General features: G+C 49.5%; 1 protein-coding gene across 1 annotated transcript; it reads right to left on the bottom strand.

Moving 5' to 3' along the window:
• Positions 1–209: 209 nt before the first annotated feature.
• On the bottom strand, positions 210–27566 carry ATG14 (autophagy related 14). The gene is made up of 10 exons (XM_083615868.1): positions 27276–27566; positions 18627–18689; positions 18441–18483; positions 17051–17132; positions 15264–15501; positions 10365–10594; positions 7884–8005; positions 6008–6094; positions 5810–5895; positions 210–3640 (listed from the first exon to the last, which is right to left on the bottom strand). The coding sequence occupies exons 1-10, from the start codon at positions 27551–27553 to the stop codon at positions 3331–3333; spliced, it is 1539 nt and encodes a 512-aa protein (XP_083471994.1). The 5' UTR covers positions 27554–27566; the 3' UTR covers positions 210–3330.
• Positions 27567–27985: the final 419 nt, after the last annotated feature.

Raw genomic sequence — 27985 nt, 5'->3', positions numbered from 1 at the left:
AAACCACTGTATTAGAGGGTCACTTTTGTGTTCATAGCAGTGGAAGATAGCAGACACCCAGATGCATACAACACACAATACTGTCATCTTCATAGTGTTCCTTACAATTTTAGAAAATCCACGAGGATTCACAGAACTAGCCTCTCCCAAGTCAGAATGAATGGAATAACAACAATAATAAAAACCAAACCAGCCAACCTTGGGAAAACTCCTGTTAAAAGATTTATTGCAATAATACAATAAATTTTTAGAAAAACACACGCATCTGTTAGGTTACAACCCTACCTAGTCGGAAAGTGGCGCAAGGTTTGCTGAAAAGGCAGCCAGGGGTTGGGGACCCTCAAAACATAAATCCCCCTCGGATGATAGAGAGCACTCATTTCAGAAGCTTCGCTCGGTATCTTTTGAGGCCACTGACCCTAAATGCGCAGCCTTGCCTCTGTGGCGCCACAACTATGACCCGCAAGATGCTCAGCCGGCTGTCTTCACCCACAACAGTCGGCTAATGGGGAGCCTCTCTGCTCCTCGCCATTCAAGCAGAACACAATCACACCTCAATTGCACTAAAGTTTTGGGCACACACTCCCAGTTTCTCCACATAGCTTTATATGTGTAAAAACATTTTTTTATATATGTGTGTGTATCTATTTATATATACATATAAAACAAAAACCAACCGGGGGAAAAACCATTGTTACCAAAAAAAGAGAAAAAAAAGTGTTTCTGGAAAGGATTTGACACCCTAACATATTACAATCCTTGGGGCGCACCTTTGTGAATTCCGAGTGGATGCTACACTACGGCGCTAGAGAGGCATCGTTTTAAGACAAAGAAATCAGGACTGACAAAAGGTTTGTGGTTTACTGGCATTTCCTATTAAGAGGGTTTCTCCTCTCTTCTTTTTTAAACAAACCATAAATAAGCAGCAGAATGGTTGGAACACATGGGGCAGGGCAGGGAACATAGAGTTATATATACAAGGGGGAAAGGGCCCAGAGCCAGCTGGGAGAACCCAGCAGCTATGAGCCCAGCGTTGAGCAGCCTAACTCCTTTGCAACTAATAAAGTGCCTTCTTTCACAGGACCTCCTTCCACACATATCGTTTCGGACACAGGAGAGACTCGCAGGGCAGTGTGTCCCACGTTGAGCATCCTTTGAGGCAAAGACAAGTGAGCCCTGCACCACCTGGTTTCCCTCTGGTCTCTCGTAGCTGGATAAAACCTCACCAGGAGCCTGCGATGGTGGAGCAGGCTGGATTACATTGCTGCTGTTCTTCTGCGTTAAGTCTTTGCGGGCTGGGAAATCCCGCCCGACGAGTTTAAAACTGAAAACACTGAACCGGTGGGATCTTTGGTTTATTAACAGAAATGCGCAGAACCCCACCTCCGGCAAGTACGTCTGCCACGCAAGGTTCCCCACGCCACCAACTTCCACCCAACTGCAGGCCAAAGTGGGACAGGCAGAGAATCAGAGCAGAAACACATCACAGAATCGAAACAGCCAAGAGCCAAATATTCAGCACCAGCGGCTGGAACCCTCTCCTGAAGACTGCAGAAATGCCCACTAGCCCAGGCCCGTTATCTGTGAGGATGAAGCCTTTTGCCTGGCATGACTTTGGTCTCTGCATGTGTGCTACTCCACAGAAGTGGATGCCCGCAGGACTGCACCACGTGACTCTGAATCATGGCAGCAAAGCATCCTTGGGCTCAAACTGCTGGCAGTGGCATGGGCAGGGAGGCTGCCTGACTGGCACCTCTCCCCCAAGGTGCACACTTGGCACATTGGGCCGCAGTGGGGTTGCAAGAGAGCAAGGGCAGCAACAGAAACCCACAGCCAACTTCTCTATTGTTCTGTAACGCATTGGGGGTTGCTACATCGTGCCACTGGATGCTGGACTTCAGTGTTCTCTATCTGTGGTGGAACTCCGGCCCAAATTTCCATGGGGGCGTGGGGGCACGTGTCCCCTCCCCACCTGCCCTGCCTGACTTGCACCTTTTGCTCACTCATTCCTTGCCAAGGCCTGGCCTCCATGCACACAGGGCCTACGCTGTCTCTTATACACGGAGAGATGGATTTGCATGCTCCGAATCTCCACCCACTAAGTGCCTGAACCAGGAATGGTTTTCTGTAGGGGGCTGAACAAGGAAAGGGTGCATTGCCAAAAGCCTAATTCGCCCCCCCCCCCAAATTGCCAAAAGCCTGCCTAGTCAGAAGCCAGGCTGAGATCCGAGGGGCACCGTGCTACATCCAACCAGAAGCTGAACTGGATGCAAGAACCAGGAGGATTTCATGGGGTTTTTGACCAAGGAGGAACACACGCCTCATTGCTCTCCACGAGCACAGGATTTCTTTAAAAACAAAAACAAAAACCCACATGGAACGTGGACCAAACGTCAAAACAAAAGTGCGGCTCCTTTGCACACAAAGAGGATTTGTGACGAGACAAACCTTATTGTAGCAGTAGAATTGCTCTGTATTGGCAAGTTATTACAGTCCAGGCTTTCTTTGGTGTCGGGCAGCCAGAGCAAGAAGCCAGGGAACTCTTGAGCGACTCAGCATAAAAAACGTTCTGCAACTGGATCCACAAGAGTGTGCGCACACACATGCACACTCACACAAAGAAGGCATGACCTAACATCTATTTTCTCCCCTTTAAAAATAAATAACCTACTGATATTGAGGAAACATGATGTATTAAAATTATGGCAACGGAGATCAGAGACCACACAGAAATGCAGCAATCTGCACATCTTGCCAGAAGGCTCTACAAATGTGCATTTTGTGCTGCAAATTTTCTCCCCTGTGCACACTTTTAGAATAAACACACACAAACAAACGTAACCCAAGAACCCTGCTGGGAACTAATCACAGGGGATGTGGTGGCCTCATGCACTGGGCAGAACTGCCACGATAGTTTTCTCTTTCAGTCTTCATGCTTCAAGATGATTTGCCAGGCCACGTAACCCCAGATCGATTTCCTTGTTTTTGTTTTGTTTAAGGGACTAAACTAAAAAAGAAACTGAAGTTAACAGACAGGATCCTCCTCCTTCCACCCTCAGCGGAACACGTGGGACTTGGAAGAGGCACAGACTTCCGTTTTCAGGTGTCCAAGATGCGTGTCGGGAGAAAACGAGATGCAAGGTGACTGTCGCGCAGTCAAGCTTGGGCAAATTGAAAGCATCTTCCGGAGGGGAGAGCGTGTTACGCAATCAGAAGTCTGACCCTTGATGTTCCAGGCACTACTTAGCAGAATTGGGAAGGTTTACTACAGTTTTGGTGGGGGGGATGTGGGACAGGAACTCCTCCCCCCACAGAGGTCCGAGTGTCACCCTAGCGATGTCCAGTGTACGCTTTGAACCAGGAGGTAACGGAGGCCGCGGCCGAGGAGATCATGCCTCCAGCGCTGCTGCTGGCGATGGGCTCCCGCAAGGCCAGCGTGCTCTCGCTCTGAAGCATCTCCACCGTCTGCGAGGGGATGTCGCAGAACCGGGGGCTGGGCAGGTTCTCCCAGTCCGTCCCGAGGTCCGTCTCTTCGTCGCTGACACGTTCGTCGCCGCTCTCGTCCGTTTCGCCGGCGCCACTGGGGTCCACGAACTCCATCGAGTCCTCCAGGTCGGCGCTGATCTCGAACGGCCCGGACCTGCGGTCGGAAAAACTGACTCGGCTTACGGGAAATACGACTCGCAAATCGGGACCGGCAAGAGGAACTAAGATAAGGACACTGACAAACTGGAACGCGTCCAGAGGAGGGCAACCAAAATGGTTAAAGGCCTGGAAACGATGCCTTATGAGGAACGGCTAAGGGAGCTGGGCATGTTTAGCCTGGAGAAGAGGAGGTTAAGGGGTGATATGATAGCCATGTTCAAATATATAAAAGGATGTCACATAGAGGAGGGAGAAAGGTTGTTTTCTGCTGCTCCAGAGAAGCGGACACAGAGCAATGGATCCAAACTACAAGAAAGAAGATTCCACCTAAACATTAGGAAGAACTTCCTGACAGTAAGAGCTGTTCGACAGTGGAATTTGCTGCCGAGGAGTGTGGTGGAGTCTCCTTCTTTGGAGGTCTTTAAGCAGAGGCTTGACAACCATATGTCAGGAGTGCTCTGATGGTGTTTCCTGCTTGGCAGGGGGTTGGACTCGATGGCTCTTGTGGTCTCTTCCAACTCTATGATTCTATGATTCTACCTTTTGCAGGAGAATGACAGAGCTTTGCTCCACTTACAAACTCCCCAGAAAAACAAGGTTTAAACCGGGCACCCCCAAACCCAGCCCTCCAATGGGACTACAATTCCCATCATCCCTGACCACTGGTCCTGTTAGCTTGGGATGATGGGAGTTGTAGTCCCAAAACAGCTGGAGGGCCGAGTTCAGGGGTGCCTGGTTTCAACTGACTGGTGGATCACTTAATAATAATGCTGTAAGCTGTGGTGTAGGGACAGGAATCAAGGTTCTCATAATATTTGGGAAGGTCTCCAGTGAAATTTGAAGAACGCAAGTAAGGGAAAGGGTGCCACGGTCTAACCCTTTTGAGGCCAGGATTGGAGCTGAAGGGAAACCAAAGGAACTAAGCTTGCTGGGAAAAGGCCCTAACCCCTCTCTACCATGGTGAACCACAGACACACTCTCCCATATTAAGGATACATTGCAGTCTGGCCAAAGGACCCAAGGGGGCTGGGGAGCAGGGCTGCAGAGGAGGCCTGGCCTGCGAAGAGCCCCAGGGTGAGAGATACAGACTTGGATGGCTACATTCGCCCCCAGGCCTGAAATCCGTCTCCCCTTCAGGTAGAAGATCCAGCTCAGCTTGTGGATGCCAATTTCCCTCCAAGCCACAGAGGGTTGCTGCCAGCCAGAGCTGATTCTACTAGGCTATGTGGACCGCTGCTCCAGTTCAGTATAAGGCAGTTTTAGTTGCTGAATTTGGCTCTCTGTTCGGTTGTCATGGTCCCATTTCATAGCTCAGGGAAAGCTGAATTAGGAAAGGAGGCCCTGAGGGAGCAGAGGAAGGGGGAGGTATCATGGTGGCACAGGGATGGGGAATAATAATAATAATAATAATAATAATAATAATAATAATAATAATAATTTATTATTTATACCTCGCCCATCTGGCTGGGCCTCCCCAGCCACTCTGGGCGGCTTCCAAAAATATATATATTAAAATACTGTAATACATCAAACATTAAAAGAACGATGGGGGTGGAGACGCTCCTTCAGGTATACTGGACCGAGGCCGTTTAGGGCTTTAAAGGTCACCACCAACACTTTGAATTGTGCTCGGAAACGTACTGAGAGCCAATGTATGTCTTTCAGGACCGGTGTTAAAAGGTTTCAGCGGCCGCTCCCAGTCACCAGTCTAGCTGCCGCATTCTGGATTAGTTGTAGTTTCCGGGTCACCTTCAAAGGTAGCCCACATAGAGCGCATTGCAGTAGTCCAAGCAGGAGATAACCAGAGCATGCACTACTCTGGCGAGACAGTCCGCGGGCAGGTAGGGTCTCAGCCTACGTACCAGATGGAGCTGGTAAACAGCTGCCCTGGACACAGATTTGACCTGTGTCTCCATGGACAGCTGTGAGTCCAAAATGACTCCCAGGCTGCGCACCTGGTCCTTCAGGGGTACAGTTACCCCATTCAGGACCAGGGAGTCCTCCACACCTGCCCGCCTCCTGTCCCCCAAAAATAGTACTTCTGTCTTGTCAGGATTCAACCACAAGGGGAAGGCTGTGCCAGGCTTAGAAGTGGCACAGAAAGGGGCAAGGAGGGAGAGGTGCTGATGGCAGGGCGCAAAAGAGGCTGGAAGCTGCCTCTTACCTTCCCAAATGTTCTGTCTCGGGGCTGACCAGGTACATCAGGTTCCTGAGTGTATGCAGAGGATGCAGGAGGTCTAAGTTTACGTGCTGGAAGAGGAAGAAAGCAGAACATCCATCAGGCAAAATGTGCTGAGACGAGGAAGGGAAGTGTGAAGCCACCCGAGAGGTTAAAGAAAAAGAAAACCTGCATTCACTGTACCTGAGAAAAGCAAAGGTAAAGGATATTGGCGTTCAGCTTTTTCACTGCCCACGTGAACTTCCTCCTGCTGAGGTTTTCCCCGCAGAACTCACTGCAAGACACGTTAAAAACACATGCACAAACTGAAGAGAGAGCTCTCAATGAAAGGATCCTCTCCTCTCCGCTTTCTGCAATGCTAGCAAATCAACCAAATCTTGGCAAAACGATGGCGTTTATTTGGCCAGTTGGCAGGAAAGGGAAAAGCGTGCATCTTGCCCATCTCCATTTGTGGAAGGAGGCAAAACTAACTGTTCGGGCACTTCTTCCATGCAGAAATAATAATAATAATAATAATAATAATAATAATAATAATAATAATAATAATAATTATTATTATTAATTCCCTACCCATCTGGCTGGGTTTCCCCAGCCACTCTGGGAGGCTTCCAACAGAATATTAAAATACAATAACCTATTAAACATTAAAAGCTTCCCTAAACAGGGCTGCCTTCGGATGTCTTCTAAAAGTCTGGTAGTTGTTTTTCTCTTTGACATCTGGTGAGAGGGCATTCCACAGGGAGGGTGCCACTACCGAGAAGGCCCTCTGCCTGGTTCCCTGTAACTTGGCTTCTCACAGTGAGGGAACCGCCAGAAGGGCCTCGGCACTGGACCTCAGTGATGGGGGTGGAGATGCTCCTTCAGATATACTGGACCGAGGCCATTTAGGGCTTTCAAGGTCAGCACCAACACTTTGAATTGTGCTCGGAAACGTACTGGGAGCCAATGTAGGTCTTTCAAGACTGGTGTTATATGGTCTTGGCGGCCGCTCCCAGTCACCAGTCTAGCTGCTGCATTCTGGAAGGAATCCCTTCGAGAGGGGAAGGGTTAAGTCAAAGCTGCAGGCCCTGTCACCCAACACCCCCCCCTCTCTCTCTGTGTGTGTGTGTGTGTGTGTGTGCAGGTCCTGTTCAGTAAGCAGAGACCCATAACCAGGATTTCCCAAACCCAGCCCTCCAGCTGTTTTTTGGACTACAACTCCCATCATCCCTAGCTAACAGGAGCAGTGGTCAGGGATGATGGGAGTTGTAGTCCAAAAACGGCTGGAACCCCAAATTTGGGAAATGCTGCACAAGAGGTCCCTCCCTATACCTAGAGAACGAACCCAGGAGCAGCTATTGGGGCTTTCTGTTTTCTGCGGGAGACTTATCAAATGCACAAGGAAAAGGTGAAATCCACGCTGCTCTCAAATATCTCCATTTTTTGCTTCCTCTCCAGTGCTACCACACGGGCCTTGGGGAGCTCAAAGTGCTTCACGTATAAAGGTAAAGGGACCCCTGATCATTAGGTCCAGTCGTGGCCGACTCTGGGGTTGCGGCGCTCATCTCACTTTATTGGCCGAGGGAGCTGGCATTTGTCCACAGACAGTTTTTCCGGGTCATGTGGCCAGCATGACTAAGCCGCTTCTGGCGAACCAGAGCAGCGCACGGAAACGCCGTTTACCTTCCCGCTGGAGCGGTACCTATTTATCTACTTGCACTTTCACATGCTTTCAAACTGCTAGGTTGGCAGGAGCAGGGACCGAGCAACGGGAGCTCACCCCGTCGCGGGGATTCGAACTGCCAACCTTCTGATTGACAACTCCTAGGCTCTGTGGTTTAACCCACAGCACCACCCGTGTCCCTTGCTTCACATATACTCCCTTGCAATTGTTACAACGTGCAATTGTAGAGCGAGTCCAGCTGTATCGCATCTACCCTGCGGAAAAGGGGATCTTTCCGAAACGTTGCACGCGGAAGAAAACCCCAGAGTGTAAACTGGGGTTCATGCACTTATAGACCTGGTGCTCAAAACACACGACGCTCCCCTCGCGCCGCCCGCCAGGTTATTCCAAGACAACTTGCCTGTTGTACAGCTTCTTGGGAAGGTTAACGTCAAGTATATGCGACAAAATGTTGACAAGCTGAGTTGTATAGCACAGGGCAGCACTGATGGTGTATGCAGGGTTGTTATGCTCCATGTCTGGAAGGGAAACAACAACAACACGCCCCTCATCAGTAGGTTGTAAAAGGGCTCCCTCCCCCAGGAGTATCAACTCTATACGTCTCCCCAGGAAACAGCCCCATCAAGAAGGGAGCCTTAGATCCCGGCGTAGCATAATACAGTGGTGCCCCGCAAGACGAATGCCTCGCAAGACGGAAAACCCGCCAGACGAAAGGGTTTTCCGCTTTAGAGGTGCTTCGCAAAACGAATTTCCTATGGGCTTGCTTCGCAAGACGAAAATGTCTTGCGAGTTCCTGCGGGTTTTTTTTCCCTTCCCCCCCCTTTTTCCCAAGCCGCTAAGCCGCTTATCAGCTGATCCGCTAAGCCGCTTATCAGCTGATCCGCTAAGCCGCTTAACAGCTGATCGCTAAGCCGCTAAGCCGCTTATCAGCTGATCCGCTAAGCTGCTTAACAGCTGATCCGCTAAGCCGCTTAACAGCTGATCGCTAAGCCGCTTATCAGCTGATCCGCTAAGCCGCTAAGCCGCTGATCGCTAAGCCGCTATACTGCTTATCAGCTGATCCGCTAAGCCGCTTAACAGCTGATCCGCTAAGCCGCTTATCAGCTGATCCGCTAATCCGCTAATAGCGCTAATCTGCTAATGGGCTTGCTTTGCAAGACGAAAAAACCGCAAGACGAAGAGACTCGCGGAACGGATTCTTTTCGTCTTGCGAGGCACCACTGTAGTTAGGGTGCCGAACTAGGAGCTGGGAGATCAGGGTTCAAATCACTGCTTGGCCATGAAGCTCAATTTTGGGCCAATAACTGCCTCTCAGCTCAGCCTGCCTCGCAGGGTGGTTGCTGGGATTAGAGAGGAAGGAGAGAACCACGTAGGCTGCCTTGAGCTCCTTGGGAGAAAAGGGTAGCGTAGGAATGCAATAAACAAATACATTGGTATCTTGGTTCTCAAATGCCTTGGAACCCAAACACTGTGTCAGGGGGCTGCCATCAAGGGAGGGGAGAGAGGTAGGAATGTACAGAGAGCCTCCCCGTTTGTTGAGCAGCTGCACCTTGTCAAGAGTCTGGTGAAGGCGGGCTCTCAGGAGAAACAGAGGAAGAAGGAAAAGGGCCTGAGATGAGCCACGACACCACTCCCAAGAGGTTTGAAATGCCACTTCCGTGGCAGAGTTGTTGCCAGGGAAATAAACATAAGGAAATGAGGCAGAGACGGGGTTTCCCTGGGCTTTTGTGCTGGAAGTCAATTCGGAAGAAACCACTTCCAGAATCTGCTAGTAATTGAGGCAGACCTGGATTTTGAACTTCTGCACTGTACATAGTTTGCACTCAATAAAACCTGTGAAAGACAGGTCGGATTCCTGGCTGTTATCCTCGTGAGAAACCACACACATTCCTCACACACTGCAAACCCAGAAGTAAGTGTTCTGGTTTGCGAACTTTTTTCGGAAGCCGAATGTGCTCTGTTTTGAGTGCCATGCTTCTGTTTTCAGTGTTACACTGAGATCTGTCTGTTTTTGCTATTTATTTTGCATTTTTGTGGCTTTTTTGAGACTGTGTGGAACCCAATTCAGCTACTGATTTATTGTGTGACTGCAGTACATTGTTTATTGCTTTCATTTTATGGATCAATGGTCTTATCAGATAGTAAAAATCATGTTAAATTGCATTTTTAGGGGTTGTTTTTAAAAGTCTGGAACGGATTAATCCATTTTGCATTACTTTCGATGGGAAAGCGTGTCTTGGTTTTGGACCGCTTTGGTTTTGGAATGGACTTCTGGAACGGATTAAGTTTGAGAACCAAGGTACCACTGTATGGAGGGGTAGAGATGTCAGGGAAGCACATAACCTGCACATAACTTCAACTCACTTTGTCCATGGCTGTGATGTGAACCCTCAATTCTGCCCAGCTCTATCTCAGGGCCCCTAGGACTTTTGCTTCCACACACCCACGGACAGGACACAAACAAAAATTAAAACTGTGTTGCGAAACAGTGTATGAATTATACAAGTTATTTATCTTCTCTGAACCGTGAGTCACAAATCCCAAACCCCAGCTGAAATTTTTGCTGCTGTTCCGGCTTCTGAGAGTTCTGCAGGCGAGGGATTTGCCGGCATGTTGTCACAACCAGGAAAAAAAGGAAAGGAAGCCAAGGAGTTGAATTTTGTGCCTGGACCTGTGCCCCACAGCTTTGTGTGGCTGCAGAATCGCAAACGACAGGGGAGCCCTGCTAACACACTCCCAGGCTTCCCTTAATTCAGTCTAAGCTACATGTTCTGCATTGATGTTAACCACATAATGTAGGTGAAGGAATGAGCAGAGGCTTACTCCCAGTGAGCTTAACTTCAGCCCAGCCAGAGGCTCTGTGGAATTTTTTTTTACCTGGCCCTTGAGTGGTCTTCTTCTCTTCCACCCAGTTGTAGTAAGCAGAATAATCTCCGTTGTTGGGAAGGGTGATCCAAGGCCCCGCAATGCCTATGCTGGTGTCTCCGTTGTGGTCGTCACACACCCATCGCCCGGACAGGTAGGTGGTCCTCCTGGCTTCCGCAAGCTTGCTCACAGTGCTAGAAGTCATGGCGTTGTCGCTCTCGGACGACATGTCTGCGGGGTCCCTGGAATAAAGGCAAGAGGCTGAATGGCGGTCTCTAAGGAAGGATATAGGGACGTGGGTGGCGCTGTGGGTTAAACCACAGAGCCTAGGGCTTGCCGATCAGAAGGTTGGCGGTTCGAATCCCCGCGACTGGGTGAGCTCCCGTTGCTCGGTCCCTGCTCCTGCCAACCTAGCAGTTCGAAAGCACGTCAAAGTGCAAGTAGATACCGTATTTTTTGCACCATAACACTCACTTTTTTTCTCCTAAAAAGTAAGAGGAAATGTCTGTGCGTGTTATGGAGCGAATGCCTACGGATGGCGGGGGGATCTGCTGCAGTCGTGAGCAGAGGATCCATGGTTCCCCTTCCTTCCCTCCTCAGTGGCTCGCTTTGAAACAGCAAAGCGGGAGAAGAGCCACTGAGTGGGGAGGAGAGAGGGACAGAGAGCCTGCTTGCTTTAAAGGAGCAAAGCGGGAGAGGAAAGGAGCCGCTTACACGAGTCCGGAGCTGTTTTTTTTCAGCGAGCCGAGGAGGAGGGAGAGAACAGCTAGCTAAATAGCAGCAAAGTTTTTCGCAAGCAGGCTCTCTGTCCCTCTCTCCTCCCCACTCAGCTGGCTAAATAGCAGCAAAGTTTTTCAGTGAGCCGGGGAGGAGGGAGAGAAGCAGAGACTTTAAAGGAGCAAAGCAGGAGAGGAGAGGAGCCTTCTCCTCTTATACCCTTCTTCTGCATTATTAACAGCATCCTCCTCCACCCACCCCACGCGTGCTCCTTGTCCCTTGACTGCTTTTCCTTCCCTCCCCACTTAAAACGTGGTTACAAAGCATGGATCCACATAGATCCTCAGGAATTTTGCACTGGGTCACCCCAAATTCACCATCAGATCACATAGCATGTCCATGGCTACAGCTTGCACCAAAAAAATCACGCACCCACTGTTGCCTGGGGCTGCAGTGGTACAAAAACGTGGTTACAAAGCACGGATCCACATGGATCCTCAGGATTTTTGCATTGGGCTACCCCAAACTCACCGTCAGATCACATGTCTGTGGCCACAGCATGAACCACAAAAATCATACATCCACTGTTTCGTTTAGAATATTTGTTTTTCTTGTTTTCCTCCTCTAAAAACTATGTGCGTGTTATGGTTGGGTGCGTGTTATAGAGCAAAAAATACGGTAAATAGGTACTGCTCCAGCGGGAAGGTAAACGGTGTTTCTGTGTGCTGCTCTGGTTCACCAGAAGTGGCTTAGTCATGCTGGCCACATGACCCGAAAGCTGTACACCAGCTCCCTCGGCCAATAAAGCGAAATGAGCACCACAGCCCCAGAGTCGGCCACGACTGGACCTAATGGTCAGGGGTCCCTTTACTTTTAAAGAAATGATATAGCCACCCCCACTAGCGGCTGCTACTGGTGTCCCCTCCGTGAACTGGGCAAACTGTGCTCAAGGGGCTCAGAAACTGGGCAGAAAATACAGAAATAAATAAACTCCTTGGGACATCGTCCCAGGAGTCCAGCTTTTCCTCTAAAAAGCGGGAAAAGTTAAAATTAAGCACATTGCTTTCAGTGGAAGAAATAAACCCATGCTAACATCATCTCCCTTAGGCAGAAAGTGCTTAAAATCGAACATTTAAAGAATTAGCTTCTGTCAAAGAAAAGCTGAAAACAGGCGTAAGACAAAACAGGTGTTGAGGCTGCAACCCCAAGCAAACTAATTATCCCCACCCAACCAGCCACCTAGAAACCACCCTTTAGACCACGCAGGGTAAAACAGAGGAAAATTAAGAACCAGGCATGTCCCCTTGAGCAGGATAAGCCTATATGGGATAGCTCAGTCGGCAGAGCATGGGACTCATGCCCCGCATTGAACAAACAGATTCTTGCACTGCAGGGAATTAGACTAGAAAGCTCTTGTGGTCCTTTCCAACTCTACAAATCTTTATTATTATAATACAGTCGTAACTCAGAAGTCGAATGGAATCCGTTCCGGAAGCCCGTTTGACTTCCGAAACGTTCGGAAATCAAGGCATAGCTTCCATTTGGTTTATGATTGTGCAGGAGTGCTGGAAACAATAGCGGAAGCCACACCAGACGTTCGGCTTCCAAAAAGACGTTCGAAAACTGGGGGCCACTAGGTGGCGCATCGGAAGATGGCTGACAATAACATCTCTCCGACCCACACGAGGTAATTTGGAGGCTATGATGGGGGTAATTGGCCTCCTTAACCCCCCCAGGATTGTGGGGGGGACGGCCCTTGCCCGCTGTGCCCTATACCACCCCCGAATTTGTGGGGGTGGGGGCACTAGGCACAAAGCCCTCCTGTGGGATTCCGGCACTCCTGGACGCCGTCCCTGATTCGCGCCGCTAGTTGCAAGCATCTTCAAAAGAAACAATTTGGACGAGATAAATTGCACGTGCTTCAAGGGAAAAGGGGAGTAAAGACTGCTGACAGAAGAGATCTCTGATAACAAGACAAGAATAAAATATGAGAAGATACGTCAAGATACGGTACTACAAATGACTGAGGGGGGAGGGGGGAAAAAACCTGCCTTCCTTTTTCTTATGTGATTTAACAAGAATCCCCTCCCTTAATGAGTCAGAAACTAAGGAGTTAAGCTGTGGATTTAAGGCTGTGTGGAGATAAACTTTCGAACCAAAGCAATGTTTCAAGACGAAGCTGGAAAGCTAAGAGTTTTGGAATGACGCAGTTAAAAATGCCGTCGCCATTTTGGGAGGCATTGTTGGAGCTCTTGGGTCTGGGAGGAGAAAGAGAGAAATAGAGTTGTTTACATATCGTAGATCAACTTCTCGGTGGGACTTAAGAGCGACAAATGCCAAATTTATGATGGAAAGAGCGATGCTATCTACGAAGGAGATATATGGAAACCATCTGGACTTAGTGGAGGAACGAGAAATCCACACAGGATTATTATTTTGCTTATCGGCTTAAGGAGACTAACAGAAGAGATCGTAAAGGAAAAATAGAAATTATATGAACAAGATATGATGTGAAAACACCAAGATAAGACTGGATAGAATTATGAATTTTGTCTGGATTGATTGGGACTGATTTGGACATTAACGCAGTAATAAGAAGATGATCTGAATCCCCCTTTGGATCTTGAAGTATGGGTTCCCCCAACAAAATTTAAAAATTTGGCTTTGTAATTTGGAATTTATGTGATGTGATTTAATTTGATGTGATTGGCCAGTTAATAAAAATTATTAAAAAACAAAAAAAACAAAAAGACGTTCGAAAACTGGAACACTCACTTCTGGTTTTTGATCGTTTGGGAGCTGGAACGTTCTGTTGGGACATTGCCTACGTGCTTCTGTGCAGCTTGGCAGAGTGAACAATTAGTAAGTTGGCTGAAGGCCAGGGAGACTGAGCAAGGGGAGTTTCTGCCTGGAGACATGGGAGCCTTGGCTACAGCTCTACTGTTGGAGGAGGTCGCCCATATAGGCAGAATGACCAATGACTTCTCTGTGTGTAGGAGAGTCTTGGAGTGAGTTGAAGTTTTGTTGAGAGAGAGTTAAGATCCATATCTGCAACTTGTATATAGTAACTTGTGAGTCTGCTGTTGTACATAATAGATCTCTAAGAAACCAAGTTACTAGTAGGCAGCATTTTGTTCCTGATCATCTTGCCAGCTTGCAAACAAACGTTTCCAGAAAGTCTGTGTACACTCTGCAATTTTCAACACATTCAACTCCCAAGGCGTTTGGGAGCTGGGGTACGAGTGTAATAATATTATTGTATGTATGCAGCCCATCTATCTGGGTTGCCCCAGTCAGAATTCTTTGATCCTAAGATAGAAATGTAGTAACTTTTTTTAAAATGAAGCTGTATCTCCCACTGCGGCTCAAAGGGACTTTCACCCAAGTAAACATGATTCTGGTTTGGGTACAAACTGGGTGACGTCAGGAGGGGGTAAGGACCATTTCAACACAACCCCTTCTCCCCACATTCCCATGGCCTTCCAGTTGCCAGCAGGTTTCCTGCCCACAGCTTTGCAGCTAGATGAGCATGGATATACCGTATTTTTTGCTCTATAGGACGCACTTTTTCCCCTCCAAAAATTAAGGGGAAATGTGTGTGCGTCTTATGGAGCGAATGCAGGCTCCTTGGCTTCAGCGATAGCAATGTGAAGCCTCCGAAGCGCAGAGGGAGCGCTCCCTCCGTGCTCCGGAGGCTTCGCGTTGCTTTCGCTGAAGGGCTGAAGCCCCTCTCGCTCTCCAGGCTTCAGCGAAAGCAACGCGACGCCTCCGGAGTGCAGTGGAAATGCGCACTGCGCTTTGGAGGCTTTGCGTTGCTATCGCTGAAACCGGGAGAGCAAGACTCTCCTGGCTTCAGCAGAGAGGGAGAGCTGCGCAGCGCCCCTTCAGCCAAGCGGGAGGAGAAATGGAAGGGGCTCCGTTTCTCCTGCAGCTTCGCTGAAGGGGCGCTGAGCAGAGGGGGTGAATTTTTTTTTTCCTGTTCTCCCCCTCCTATTGTCAGGTGCATCCTATGGTCTGGTGCGTTCTATAGAGCGAAAAATACGGTAAAAAGCAAAATTATTATTACTACTAAACCCCACAAAAGAGCACACGTATGCCTCTCGCCTACTGCACCTTGCAGACCGAGGAAGTGAGACCGTCTCCCGAGTGGTCCGCTCAACGCACTGGCTCAGCAGCTGCCCCTTCCTTCCCTACCTCATGCCAATCTTCACCTCCTCGATAGGGAAGATGACGGAGGTGAGTTCCAGGACATGCGAGCGCCGGAGGCCTGCAAGGTGCTCGTGCTGGCTTCTGAGGTCGTAGTTCCTTTTCTCCACCAGCTCTCCCAGCTTGCGGTTGTGCCTCTGGATCTTCTCCTTCTTCTCCTGATGCCGCTGGGCCCTGCGGTACAGCTTCTGGTTCTCGTCCTTAATTCGGAGAAGCCACTCGGAGTCTGGGGCAAAGCAAAGGCAATGGTGAGCTTTCGGGGTGGAACTGTCGTTTCTTCATACTGGTGCTGCAACCAGCTCATTCTTTCGATCAGAGACGGCCAGTCCTAGGCAACAGCTTTGATTTTTAGTTTCAAGTTACAGGGAAGCCAAGTTACAGGGAACCAGGCAGAGGGCCTTCTCGGTAGTTGCGCCCTCCCTGTGGAACACTCTATGTGGCGCTCTATGTAGGGCACTCTACGTGGTGCTACCTTTGAAGGTGACCCGGAAACTGCAATTAATCCAGAATGCGGCAGCTAGACTGGTGACTGGGAGTGGCCGCCGAGACCATACAACACTGGTCTTGAAAGACCTACATTGGCTCCCAGTACGTTTCCAAGCACAATTCAAAGTGTTGGTGCTGACCTTTAAAGCCCTAAACGGCCTCGGTCCTGTATACCGGAAGGAGCATCTCCACCCCCATCGTTCTGCCCAGACACTGAGGTCCAGCTCCAAGGGCCTTCTGGCAGTTCCCTCCCTGGGAGAAGTGAGGTTACAGGGAACCAGGCAGAGGGCCTTCTCGGTAGTGACACCCTCCCTATGGAACGCCCTCCCACCAGATGTCAAAGAGAACAACAACTACCAGACTTTTAGAAGACATCTGAAGGCAGCCCTGTTTAGGGAAGCTTTTAATATTTGATGTATTACAGTATTTTAATTTTTTTTTGAAGCCGCCCGGAGTGGCTGGGGAAGCCCAGCCAGATGGGCAGGGTATGTATGTATGTATGTATGTATGTATGTATAAATAAATAAATATTATTATTCATCTTGATTTTTTTCCAGCTGTTAACTTGTGATTAATAAAAAAGGGTTAGTTACATTGCTCTAGCAGTTGTTTCCCCAACTTGCTTCCCCAGCTGTTGTTGGACTACAACTCCCGTCATCCCTGACCACTGGTCCTGCTAGCTGGGGATGTTGGGAGTTGCAGTTCAACAACAGCTGGGGACCCACTGCTCTGATGGTTATAACTGGTTGCTTGAACCACTTTATGCCAACTGAAAGGGCCCCCTCAAACGTGCCTAATGCTATTCTGCTACTGAGGATGGCAGCAGAAGACTGACAAACGAAGGCCAAACTTTCTTTCGGGGAAGTTGCCCGCCATTACTGATCTTATCGTCAAAGAAGCCCAGATAAGCTTCTGGGGAATGCTAAGGTCACATAGCATGCTTTGCAAAACCGTTCCGCTATGGGAACAGGAGTGCCCCAGATAGAGTCTGCCAACGCTTCTACTGAGGAGGAAGAGGAGGAGGAGGAGGGGAGGAGTTTGGACTTGATATCCTGCCTTTCACTCCCCTTAAGGAGTCTCAAAGCGGCTAACAATCTCCTTTCCCTTCCTCCCCCACAAACATTCTGTGAGATGAGTGAGGCTGAGGGACTTCAGAGAAGTGTGACTGGCCCAAGGTCACCCAGCAGCTGCAGGTGGAGGAGCGGAGACGCGAACCCGGTTCACCAGATTACGAGTCCGCCGCTCCTAACAACTAAACCACGCTGGCTCCCAGCACGAGCATCACTTACTTCTTGCCATTTCTTCGTTTTCCTTGCAGATCGTTTGCTTCAGCTGCTCAACCCTCATTTTGCAGGACATTATTTTCCACCTCTGAAAGAAACAGAGCAAGTAGAGGAGCTGCCCCAAAACCCACCACCTCAACAGCCTTAATCAACCAATCAGTTTTGTCTCAGGACTCAAAGGAGCAGCACCTATGATAGGGCTATTGATTATCCCCTGAACTGCACACTGCAATGTTTTCAATCAAGAAGCTTCTTGAGCCCCTCACTAGGTATAAACATTAAATTACTGTGACCCAGAGTAATCCTGGGGCTGGCTGAGTTGTGGTAATTCGGTGCGAGAACAGCACTTTTTGCTTTCCCCAAAGGTGTTATTATTTTAGGGGCAAGTGAGACAACAGATACATCTATTCTCTCAACCAAATTCGCCTTCAGCAAAAAAGTTATATGTCTTGCTTATTTGCCAGCTATTTGGGCACTGCCTTAGAAACAGAAAGACTGGATGGAGGCTAGACCAGACAGATACGTTTACACCTTCAGAATAAAAAAGAAATTCCAGCCAAAGTAGCTGTAATTAAGTTCTGTCTTTCCTCCAATGAACTCAAACCACTGCACATGGTCCTCTTCCAGTTCCTGCTTTCTCCTTGAATCAGCCCTGAGAGGTAGGTTAAGCTGGGAACGGGTTTGACTGGCCCAAGGTCACCCAATTGGGCTTCTTGGCTGAGTCGGGATTTGAACTCAGGTCTCTCAGGCCCTAGTCCTACACTTTAAATGCTACATTGCACTGGTGGAAGCATAGGATAAAAACAACTCTCCTTTGCTAAACTCAACAGGTACAAGACATCCAGCGAATTTAAGGGCATCCGACCTCCCCTTTTAAAATGTAGGCTTACTTTGGCAATTGGTAGAGTATCAGCCTCTTAATCTCAGGGCCACGGGTTCAAGCCCCAAGTTGGGCAGAAAGATTCCTGCACTGCGGGGGGTTGGACTAAATGACCCTCATGGTCCCTTTCAACTCTACAATTCTATGATTACAGGGCACTGTGCTCTGTAATAGGTTTGTGTTTATCCTTCTCTGAAATCATTATTAAATGCCCCACAGGGAGCTGAGGTTTAGGGATCAACCTTACAGGGTTGTTGCATGGCTTACCAAGATAATGTGGATGTTGTGCTTCGAACACTTGGGGGGGGATGTTATATAAATGCAAAATATTACTACTGGACTGAAGCTGGTGCCCCACGGTACAACTCCACACTCCCCTCGGTATACATGCACAAGAGACCCACAAGCGCAGGGCTGATATGCGGTTCCTTCTCATGTGAAGAAAACAGCGCGGGTCTACACTGAAAAGTGGCCACTGCGCTTCAATGTAAACTGGAAGACTTCCACAGGACTCACCAGCTGGTCAGTTATCCATTTCCCCTCCATAGCTTTTAACAACCTACAAGAAGAGGGGAGCGGAAGGAGCAGAAGATTAGCTGGCAACCAGAACCACGCTTTCAGCAAACATCAGAGGTTCGAAAGACGATCTGCCTGTGCTTTAAGCCAACCAAAGCAGGTAAAAGAAACTGAACTGGGACTTACTGGGACTGGAATTCGTGCTGCTTGTTTCTAAGGTGCTTCAATCTCTCCTTCTTTTCAGAAAACCTGGAAAAGAAAGAAGTTCAAAGTTGTGGAAGGTGAAGGAGGTCTGCTGTTTGATGGCCCAGCCTATGTGTTTGTTTTTTAAATCTCCATACAGCACTTTGAAATTTAGGTGCTTTATATACCTAAGGGACGCGTGTGGTGCTGTGGGTTAAACCACAGAGCCTAGGGCTTGCCGATCAGAAGGTTGGCGGTTCGAATCCCCGCAACGGGGTGAGCTCCCGTTGTTCGGTCCCTGCTCCTGCCAACCTAGCAGTTCGAAAGCACCTCAAAGTGCAAGTAGATAAATAGGTACCGCTCTGGCAGGAAGGTAAGCAGCGTTTCCGTGCGCTGTTCTGGTTCGCCAGAAGCGGCTTAGTCATGCTGGCCACAGGACCCGGAAGCTGTACGCCGGCTCCCTCGGCCAATAAAGCGAGATGAGCCCCGCAACCCCAGAGTCGGCCATGACTGGACCTAATGGTCAGGTGTCCCTTTATAATAATAATAATAATAATAATAATAATAATAATAATAATAATAATAATATTATTATTTATACCCCGCCCATCTGGCTGGGCCACCCCAGCCACTCTGGGCGGCTTCCATAGAAACCAAAAATACAGTAAAATATCACACGTTAAAAACTTCCCTGAACAGGGTTGCCTTAAGATGTCTTCTGAATGTCAGGTAGTTGTTTATCGTTTGACATCTGCTGGAAGGGCGTTCCACACGGCGGGCGCCACTACCGAGAAGGCCCTCTGCCTGGTTCCCTGTAGCTTTGCTTCTCGCAATGAGGGAACCGCCAGAAGGCCCTCGGCGCTGGACCTCAGCGTCCGGGCAGAATGATGGGGGTAGAGACGCTCCTTCAGGTATACTGGACCGAGGCCGTTTAGGGCTTTAAAGGTCAGCACCAACACTTTGAATTGTGCTCGGAAACGTACTGGGAGCCAATGTAGGTCTTTCAAGACCGGTGTTATATGGTCTCGGCGGCCGCCCCCAGTCACCAGTCTAGCTGCCGCATTCTGGATTAGTTGTAGTTTCCGAGTCACCTTCAAAGGTAGCCCCACGTAGAGTGCATTGCAGTAGTCCAAGCGGGAGATAACCAGAGCATGCACCACTCTGGCGAGACAGTCCGCAGGCAGATAGGGTCTCAGCCTACGTACCAGATGGAGCTGGTAAACAGCTGCCCTGGACACAGATTTGACCTGTGCCTCCATGGACAGCTGTGAGTCCAAAATGACTCCCAGGCTGCGCACCTGGTCCTTCAGGGGCACAGTTACCCCATTCAGGACCAGGGAATCCTCCACACCTGCCCGCCTCCTGTCCTCCAAAAATAGTACTTCTGTCTTGTCAGGATTCAACCTCAATCTGTTAGCCGCCATCCATCCTCCAACCGCCTCCAGACACTCACACAGGACCTTCACCGCCTTCACTGGTTCTGATTTAAAAGAGAGGTAGAGCTGGGTATCATCTGCATATTGATGGACACCCAGGCCAAACCCCCGATGATCTCTCCCAGCGGCTGCATGTAAATGTTGAAAAGCATGGGGGAGAGGACAGAACCCTGAGGCACCCCACAAGTGAGAGCCCAGGGGTCTGAACACTCATCCCCCACCACCACTTTCTGAACACGGCCCAGGAGGAAGGAGCGGAACCACTGTATGACAGTGCCTCCAGCTCCCAGCCCCTGAAGACGGTCCAGAAGGATGTTATGGTCAATGGTATCAAATGCCGCTGAGAGATCCAGCAGAACTAGGAAACAGCTCTCACCTTTGTCCCTAGCCCGCCGGAGATCATCAACCAGTGCGACCAAGGCAGTTTCAGTCCCATGATGAGGCCTGAATCCCAACTGGAAGGGATCCAAATGGTCCGCTTCTTCCAGGCGTGCCTGGAGTTGTTTGGCAACCGCTCGCTCAATCACCTTGCCCAAGAATGGAAGATTTGAGACTCGGCGATAGTTGGCCATCGTCGCCGCATCTAAAGATGGTTTTTTAAGAAGCGGTTTAATAACCGCCTCTTTCAGTGGGTCTGGGAAGGCTCCCTCATGGAGGGAAGCATTCACCACCCCACGAAGCCCATCGCCCAGTCCTTCCCGGCTAGCTTTTATAAGCCAGGATGGGCAAGGGTCCAGGAGACAGGTGGTTGGTTTCACTCGTCCAAGCAGCCTGTCCACATCCTCGGAGGTAACAGATTGGAATTGATCCCACTCAACTTGACTAGACAGAACTCTAGCACTCTCCCGCCCCGGCCCTGCTCCCACGGTGGAGTCTACTTCTTCCCGAATCTGAGCGATTTTATCTGCAAAAAACTTTGCAAAATCATTGCAGGAGAACATGTGGCCCGTACTGGGCCCCGATGTTGCAGGTGGTTCCGCTAAATTGTGAACCACCTGAAAAAGTCTCCTGCTGCTGTTTTCTGCAGATGCAATAGAGGCGGTGAAGAAATTCTTCTTCGCCGTTGCTATCGCCACTTGGTAGGCTCGACGTTGAGCTCTAACCTGTGTCCGGTCAGATTCGGAATGAGTTATCCGCCACCGGCGCTCTAGCCATCTCAACGATTGTTTCATTGCCCTCAGATCCGTGGAAAACCACGGGGCTGTCCGGGCTCCATGCAATCGGAGAGGGCGCTTCGGAGCCAAACAGTCAATAGCCCTGGTTAACTCCACATTCCAGCGGGCCACCAGGGAATCAGCTGAAAGGCCATCAACATGGGATAAAGCATCCCCTACCACTCTCTGGAAACCATTTGGATCCATTAAGTGGCGGGGGCGGACCATCCGAATTGGTCCCACCTCCCTGCAGAGGGGATGGGTAGCAGAGAAGTCCAGTTGCACCAGGAAGTGATCTGACCATGGCACTTCTTTCGTTTCGCTTTTACTTAGTGTCAGATCACCAACATCCATAGAGGTAAACACCAGGTCCAAGGCGTGTCCGCGGCTATGGGTTGGGCCAGACTTATTCAGGGACAGCCCCATGGAGGCCATGCTTTCCACGAAGTCCCGAGCGGCCCCTTGTAAGGTCGTGTCGGCATGGATGTTAAAATCCCCTATGACGACCAAGCTAGGTGTCTCCAGGAGAACATCTGCCACGACCTGAAGCAGCTCGGGCAGGGAATCCTTGGTGCAGCGGGGAGGTCGCTACACCAAAAGGAATCCTGTACTGCCCCTATTGCCCAACTTCCAGAACATGCACTCGGAAAACTGGGTCTTCCCAATAGGACGCCTGGTGCAAACTAATGACTTCCTAAAAATCACTGCAACCCCCCCTCCCCGCCCACATGACCTGGGTTGCTGTGCGTAAGAGAAACCTGGTGGACAAGCAGCGGCAAGGACAGGCCCATCTGCTTCATCCAACCAAGTCTCTGTTACACATGCCAGGTCAAGTCCTCCATCCATGATCAAGTCATGGATGGCAGTGGTCTTATGAATCATTGACCTGGCATTGCACAGCAGCACCTTCAGGTCATGTGGGTATCCCTTGCTGATTCTAGTATCCATCCGGTCAGGACCAGACCCGGAGGCAGGAATAGTCCTCAGACAACGACTAAACCTGCCCCCTCTATAATGACATGGTCTAGTCTTAGCGTAACTCCTCCTCCTACCCGTGATCACTGAGATCGGTTGTCCCAGTGCATCCCCCCCTGTGGAACATGCCCCAGCCATTTTGTGGGCTGGGGCCCACTCCCCGGCAGCCCTGACCCCTCCCCCTAAGAACAAAATAACACCTTAAACAAACAAGCAAAACCATATACCTTAGCAACAGCAGAGCACCAACCTCATCAAGAAAAAAGATGGATGCAACAATCTCAGACATTTTAATCAGTGTTAGGAAACTCCCAGGTGCCAGGCACATTTTGCGACTGGCACGGGTCCACTTGCGACCACATGGAGAACTCTGGACGGAACGTTCTGCGACTGACATCTCCATCTGGCTGAACACTCTAGCTTTCTTAAGCAGGTAAGCAAAAGAGCTTATTTACTGCGCTGGTCTCCCACCTTTTCCCCCAAGGAGTACATGGTTCACCCTCTTCCTCAGTTAACCCCAACAACGACCCTGCGAGGTAGGTTAGAAGGTTGCGACTGACTCCAAGGTCACCCAGTGAGCTCCATAGCCAAGTGGGGATTTGAACCCTGACCTCCCAGGTCCTAGTCCAACCACTACACCACCCAGGCTTCCAGAGAACTTCCACTATGCGGCAGTTATATATATTAAGTTAATATATATATATATATATATATATATATATATATATATATATATATATTTATATATAGTTTTTTATATATAGTTATATATATTAAGTAGGTAAATAAATGAGGAAAGCAAAATGTCACTTAGAGAAGGATCTGAAATATTTTCCTTGATGCCTGAATTTGTTTTATTCTGAATTGTTTTATTAGATGTTTTAATGTGTTGTAAAGCGGTAGAGAAATGAAAAGAATAGTAGTAGTAATAACAGAAAAGGCACCTAGATATTCTGTTGTGGCGACCATAGCCATGGTTTAAGGTGCCATTTGGTGATTAGCTTATACATCTGAGTTTCTAACACTGTTTAGAGTGTTTTGGGCACAGCTGTTCGGCTTAACTTAGACCAGGAGTTTGATGAGGGGCAGCTTATGTTTCACTGGAAGAATGCCAGCCAACTTCTGATAGGTCACCTCAAGGCTGACCGTGGCCTGAACCTGCCAGATAGTCCTCATGTTCTTGAGAAGGACCAGGATAAGATATGTGCTATATCATTCAATGCACCACCCACGGGATTCTGGCAAAAATAGTAACACCACAAGACTGCGGTCAGGCCACACGTGACCTAAAGAAGTGATGAGCTGTTAAAAGCCAGCCACATATAATATAATCATTTGGAAAGAGATGCGCACTCAAAAGTATACTGATGGCAACTATTGGTTAAACAATTTTGCACCCTTCTTCCCTTCTGTTTCTTTATAACATTGGTATACTGTATTTAAATTTATTAAGTGGTATTGTGTTTTCATCAACAGTAATTTCTGCTCATGCTTGGGAAGAAGGTCCCAAATTCCTCCAATTTCCCTATCCCACAGCATCCCCCCAGCCCCCCACCAGTCCACAGGAACAGAAGGGGGCCACAGAGAGGAAAAGGAGAGAGGCAGGGTAGCCTGAGAATTGAGCCGCACACCTTGACAAAAGCATAAAAACAAACATAGCAAACATAGCCAAAGAAATAAAATACAAAAAGCAGTAACCAATCTAAAATGTAAAACAGAACTAAAGGAGCCAGGTATAAATTAGACAAAAAGCCTATGCAAGTTTACGCAGAAACAAGCTTCACTATGTTCAGATTGCACAATCCTATACAGTGTAGTAATGCCCAATTAACCTACCAGGGAGTAAACTTGCATAGGAGCACATTTAAACATTTTTCTGGTTTCCAAAAGATGCTGAACATTTTCCAGTACAGTGGTACCTCGGGTTAAGAACTTAATTCGTTCTGGAGGCCCGTTCTTAACCTGAAACTGTTCTTAACCTGAGGTACCACTTTACCTAATGGGGCCTCCAGCTGCCACTGCCGCACAATTTCTGTTCTCATCCTGAAGCAAAGTTCTTAACCCAAATTACTATTTCTGGGTTAGTGGAGTCTGTAACCTGAAGCGTCTGTAACCCGAGGTACCACTGTACATTGTGGGGGGGTGGAAATACTTATTTCCAGGAGCTAGCAAAAATAGCGTAACATAATAGCTAAAGCAGTCTTTGCCAATCTGGTGCCCTTCAGAACAGAAATAGTAATTTGGGTTAAGAACTTTGCTTCAGGATGAGAACAGAAATTGTGCGGCAGTGGCAGCGGGAGGCCCCATTAGCTAAAGTGGTACCTCAGGTTAAGAACAGTTTCAGGTTAAGAACAGACCTCCAGAACGAATTAAGTTCTTAACCAGAGGTACCACTGTATTTCTCAAAACTATGACACAATACTCAAAACACCCTGCACAAAACAAGGGGAGCAGGTTGCCTTTGTTTTGACTAACGGCAGGACTTCCTGCCAAACTGTGACTCATCATCGAAAATTAAATGTTAACCAAGGTCGAACTACTTAACAAACAAAGTGTTGGAAGAACGTTTCCTGAAACAAACACCGCATTTCAGCATGAAGTATAAATCAGGAGCAGACTAACAATGAGGAAATATAAATCCTATTGAGATCCAAGTGACTCAAACTTCTGTGAAGTTAAGAGTTGAGAAGCGGGAGTTACGACAGCTATGCTATGTAATATTTCGCTCTTGTGACTTCTTCCTGTTTACAAAAACTGTAATTCACCCAAGACATATGTGAAATCATAAATATGATTTATTTTAATCATAAACACACTCTTTCTCTAAAGGAACAGGTACGTAACTTGGGGTGCTCCTGGATCCGCTGCTGTCGCTTGAAACCCAGGTGGTCTCGGTGGCAGAGAGTGCTTTCTGTCACCCTTGGCTGCTGGCCCAGCTGGCCCCCTATCAGGACACAGATAGCCTAACTTCTGTGGCCTATGTTTTGGTAACCTCTAGGTTAGATTACTGCAAGGTGTTAAATGTGGGGCTGCCTCTGAAGACAGCTTAGAAACTTCAGCTGGTGCCAAATTCACCGGCCAGGTTGCTCACCAAGAGGAGCTGAGCATATAACACCGATCCTGGCCTGACTGCACTGGCTGCCAATTAGTTTCTGAGCCCTAATCAAAGTGCTGGTGCTGACCTATAAAGCCTTAAATGGCTCAGAACCTCATCCAGGGCCCTTCTCTATGCCCCCCCCCTTCCCAAGAGGTTTGGAGGGCAACAACATGAGAACAGGTCTTTTCTGTGGTGTCCCTGTTTGTGGAATGCTCTCCCAGAGAAGCTCACCTGGTGCCATCATTACATGTCTTTAGGCGCCAGTCTTTCCCAGCCCTACCTGAAAATGCCAAGGATTTTATCCTGGGACCTTCTGCATGCAAACCAGATGCTCTTCCACTGATCTACCCTATCAAAGAGGGTGTTGGGACTACAAAATTTACAAAACCCCCTCAAATTCTATGATACAACATCTGCTCTTGCGTCTTGCTTAAGATGCAAGGCAGAAAGTCAGCTACCGTTCCTACCATTTAGAACAGAAAGGTTCGATACTCAACTTGACAGCTTGCTTAAATTAACAAATGTGTATGGTCACCCAGGGTCATGTAAAGAGCCGTATGTCCCTGTTACGGCACTGGAGGAATCCAGCACCCGGGCAAGTACAGCCAGAAGAATCGAGGAAACAATACCACCAGCCTGAAGACGACTTTATGCTGCCAGACCAGGCTGGGTTTCCTTCAGTGCTAACAACGTAAGAACAGTACCACTGGCTCTGACTGAGTGCATCCTGTTTCACACTGGGGCAAGCCAGATCCTTTTCAGAAGCTGGCCGTGAAGACCATGGACCATCCCCCCAATGTTTGCCCCCGCTCCAACCAACAGATGCCCACAGGTACACTGACCCACCACAGGTAAGCTGTAAGTTGCCCTGGGCACGAGAAAGCAACTAACAAAATTTAATACAAAATGACAAGTTTACAAGACAGGAGTCCCTGGGTGGGCTGGAACTACCAGCCTCCTCATTAACATGCCAACCCTTTGCGCCCTGAGTGGCTGGCAAGGTCTACTGCCAGGTCTCAGGCCTCAACCTCGGGGGGCAGCGGCCACCTGTCAGCAGTGAGCCGCGGGAGTGCCTTTGAGCATGTGCAGAGAGCCGGAGCCACTTATATACAGTGGTACCTCGGGTTAAGTACTTAATTTGTTCCAGAGGTCTGTTCTTAACCTGAAGCTGTTCTTATCCTGAAGCACTTTAGCTAATGGGGCCTCCCGCTGCCGCCGGAGCACAATTTCTGTTCTCATCCTGAAGCAAAGTTCTTAACCCAAGGTACTATTTCTGGGTAGCTATGGTTTTCCCAGTAGTGATGTATGGAAGTGAGAGCTGGACCACAAAGAAGGTTGATCACCAAAGAATTGATGCTTTTGAATTATGGTGCTGGAGGAGACTCTGGAGAGTCCCATGGACTGCAAGAAGATCAAACCTCTCCATTCTGAAGGAAATCAGCCCTGAGTGCTCACTGGAAGGACAGATCCTGAAGCTGAGGCTCCAATACTTTGGCCACCTCATGAGAAGAGAAGACTCCCTGGAAAAGACCCTGATGTGGGGAAAGATGGAGGGCACAAGGAGAAGAGGACGGCAGAGGACGAGATGGTGGGACAGTGTTCTCGAAGCTACAAACGTGAGTTTGACCAAACTGCGGGAGGCAGTGGAAGACAGGAGTGCCTGGCGTGCTCTGGTCCAGGGGGTCACGAAGAGGTGGACACGACTAAACAACACTATTTCTGGGTTAGCGGAGTCTGTAACCTGAAGCGTCTGTAACCTGAAGCGTCTCTAACCCGAGGTACCACTGTATACACTTTCTTTATCCTGGATAAAGCCTTAACCGCAACCGGCCCCCCCCCGGGAGGCTGAGGTGAAAGGGGGGCTGCCGAATTTCCCGCTTGAGGAACCCCCTGAGGAAAAGCGCCACCAAGGGGCCCAGAGACCCCGGGGAAGGGGGGAGGGAAGGGGAAGAGGAAGGGCCTGGCCGCCCTCCTCCCCCGAGGCACCCACCGCTCCGAGTCCCGGCCGTCGAAGAAGACGAAGTCCCCCCCGCGGACGCACTTGGCGCAGGTGAGGCGCCGCCGCGTGGTGTTGCAGAGGGGGCAGCGCTCCACCGCCACGTACAGGCCCTCGGCCCGGGACTCCGCCTCGGCCCCGGCCTCCGCTCCCTCGGCACTGGCGGCGGCGGGGGCCACAACCCCGGAGGGCGGCGGGGGCGGCGGGCGCTGCTGTTGCCGCCGCGGGCACTGCGCCGGGCCCGTCCAGCCGCCGCCCCTGGGAGACGCCATGTTTGCCGACGGGCTCGCGGCGCCCGGCGGTCACGTGGGACTTTGTTTTCAATCCGGGGCATGATGGGAAACAAAACAACCAGCGGAGGGAGGGAGGGAGGGGACGCACGCGGGGGCGGGGCTTCAAGGGGAAAGGAGCGGCGGTGACGCATTACGCAGAGGCGGGGTGTCACGGGGGAAGCGGCTCCCATTGGCTAATCCCTGACGGGCCTACGGGCGGAGTTTAAAGGGGAAGGAAAGGCGGCGACGTATTACGCAGAGGCGGGGTGCGATGGAGGAAGCGGCTCCGCTATTGGCTAATCCCAGATGGGCCTACGGGCGGAGTTTAAAGGGGAAGGAAAGGTGGTGACGCTTCAAGGGGGAGGCGGGGGTTGATGCGGGGGAGCGGTTCCTATTGGCTGCCTCGCATCCCAATCCCAGGCAGGTGGGGGA

Source organism: Podarcis filfolensis, assembly GCF_964270895.1.
Source record: "Podarcis filfolensis genome assembly, chromosome: 1".
Lineage (NCBI taxonomy): Eukaryota > Metazoa > Chordata > Lepidosauria > Squamata > Lacertidae > Podarcis > Podarcis filfolensis.
The sequence above is the reverse complement of the archived record's forward strand: the minus strand, read 5'-3'. Positions and strand labels throughout refer to the sequence as shown.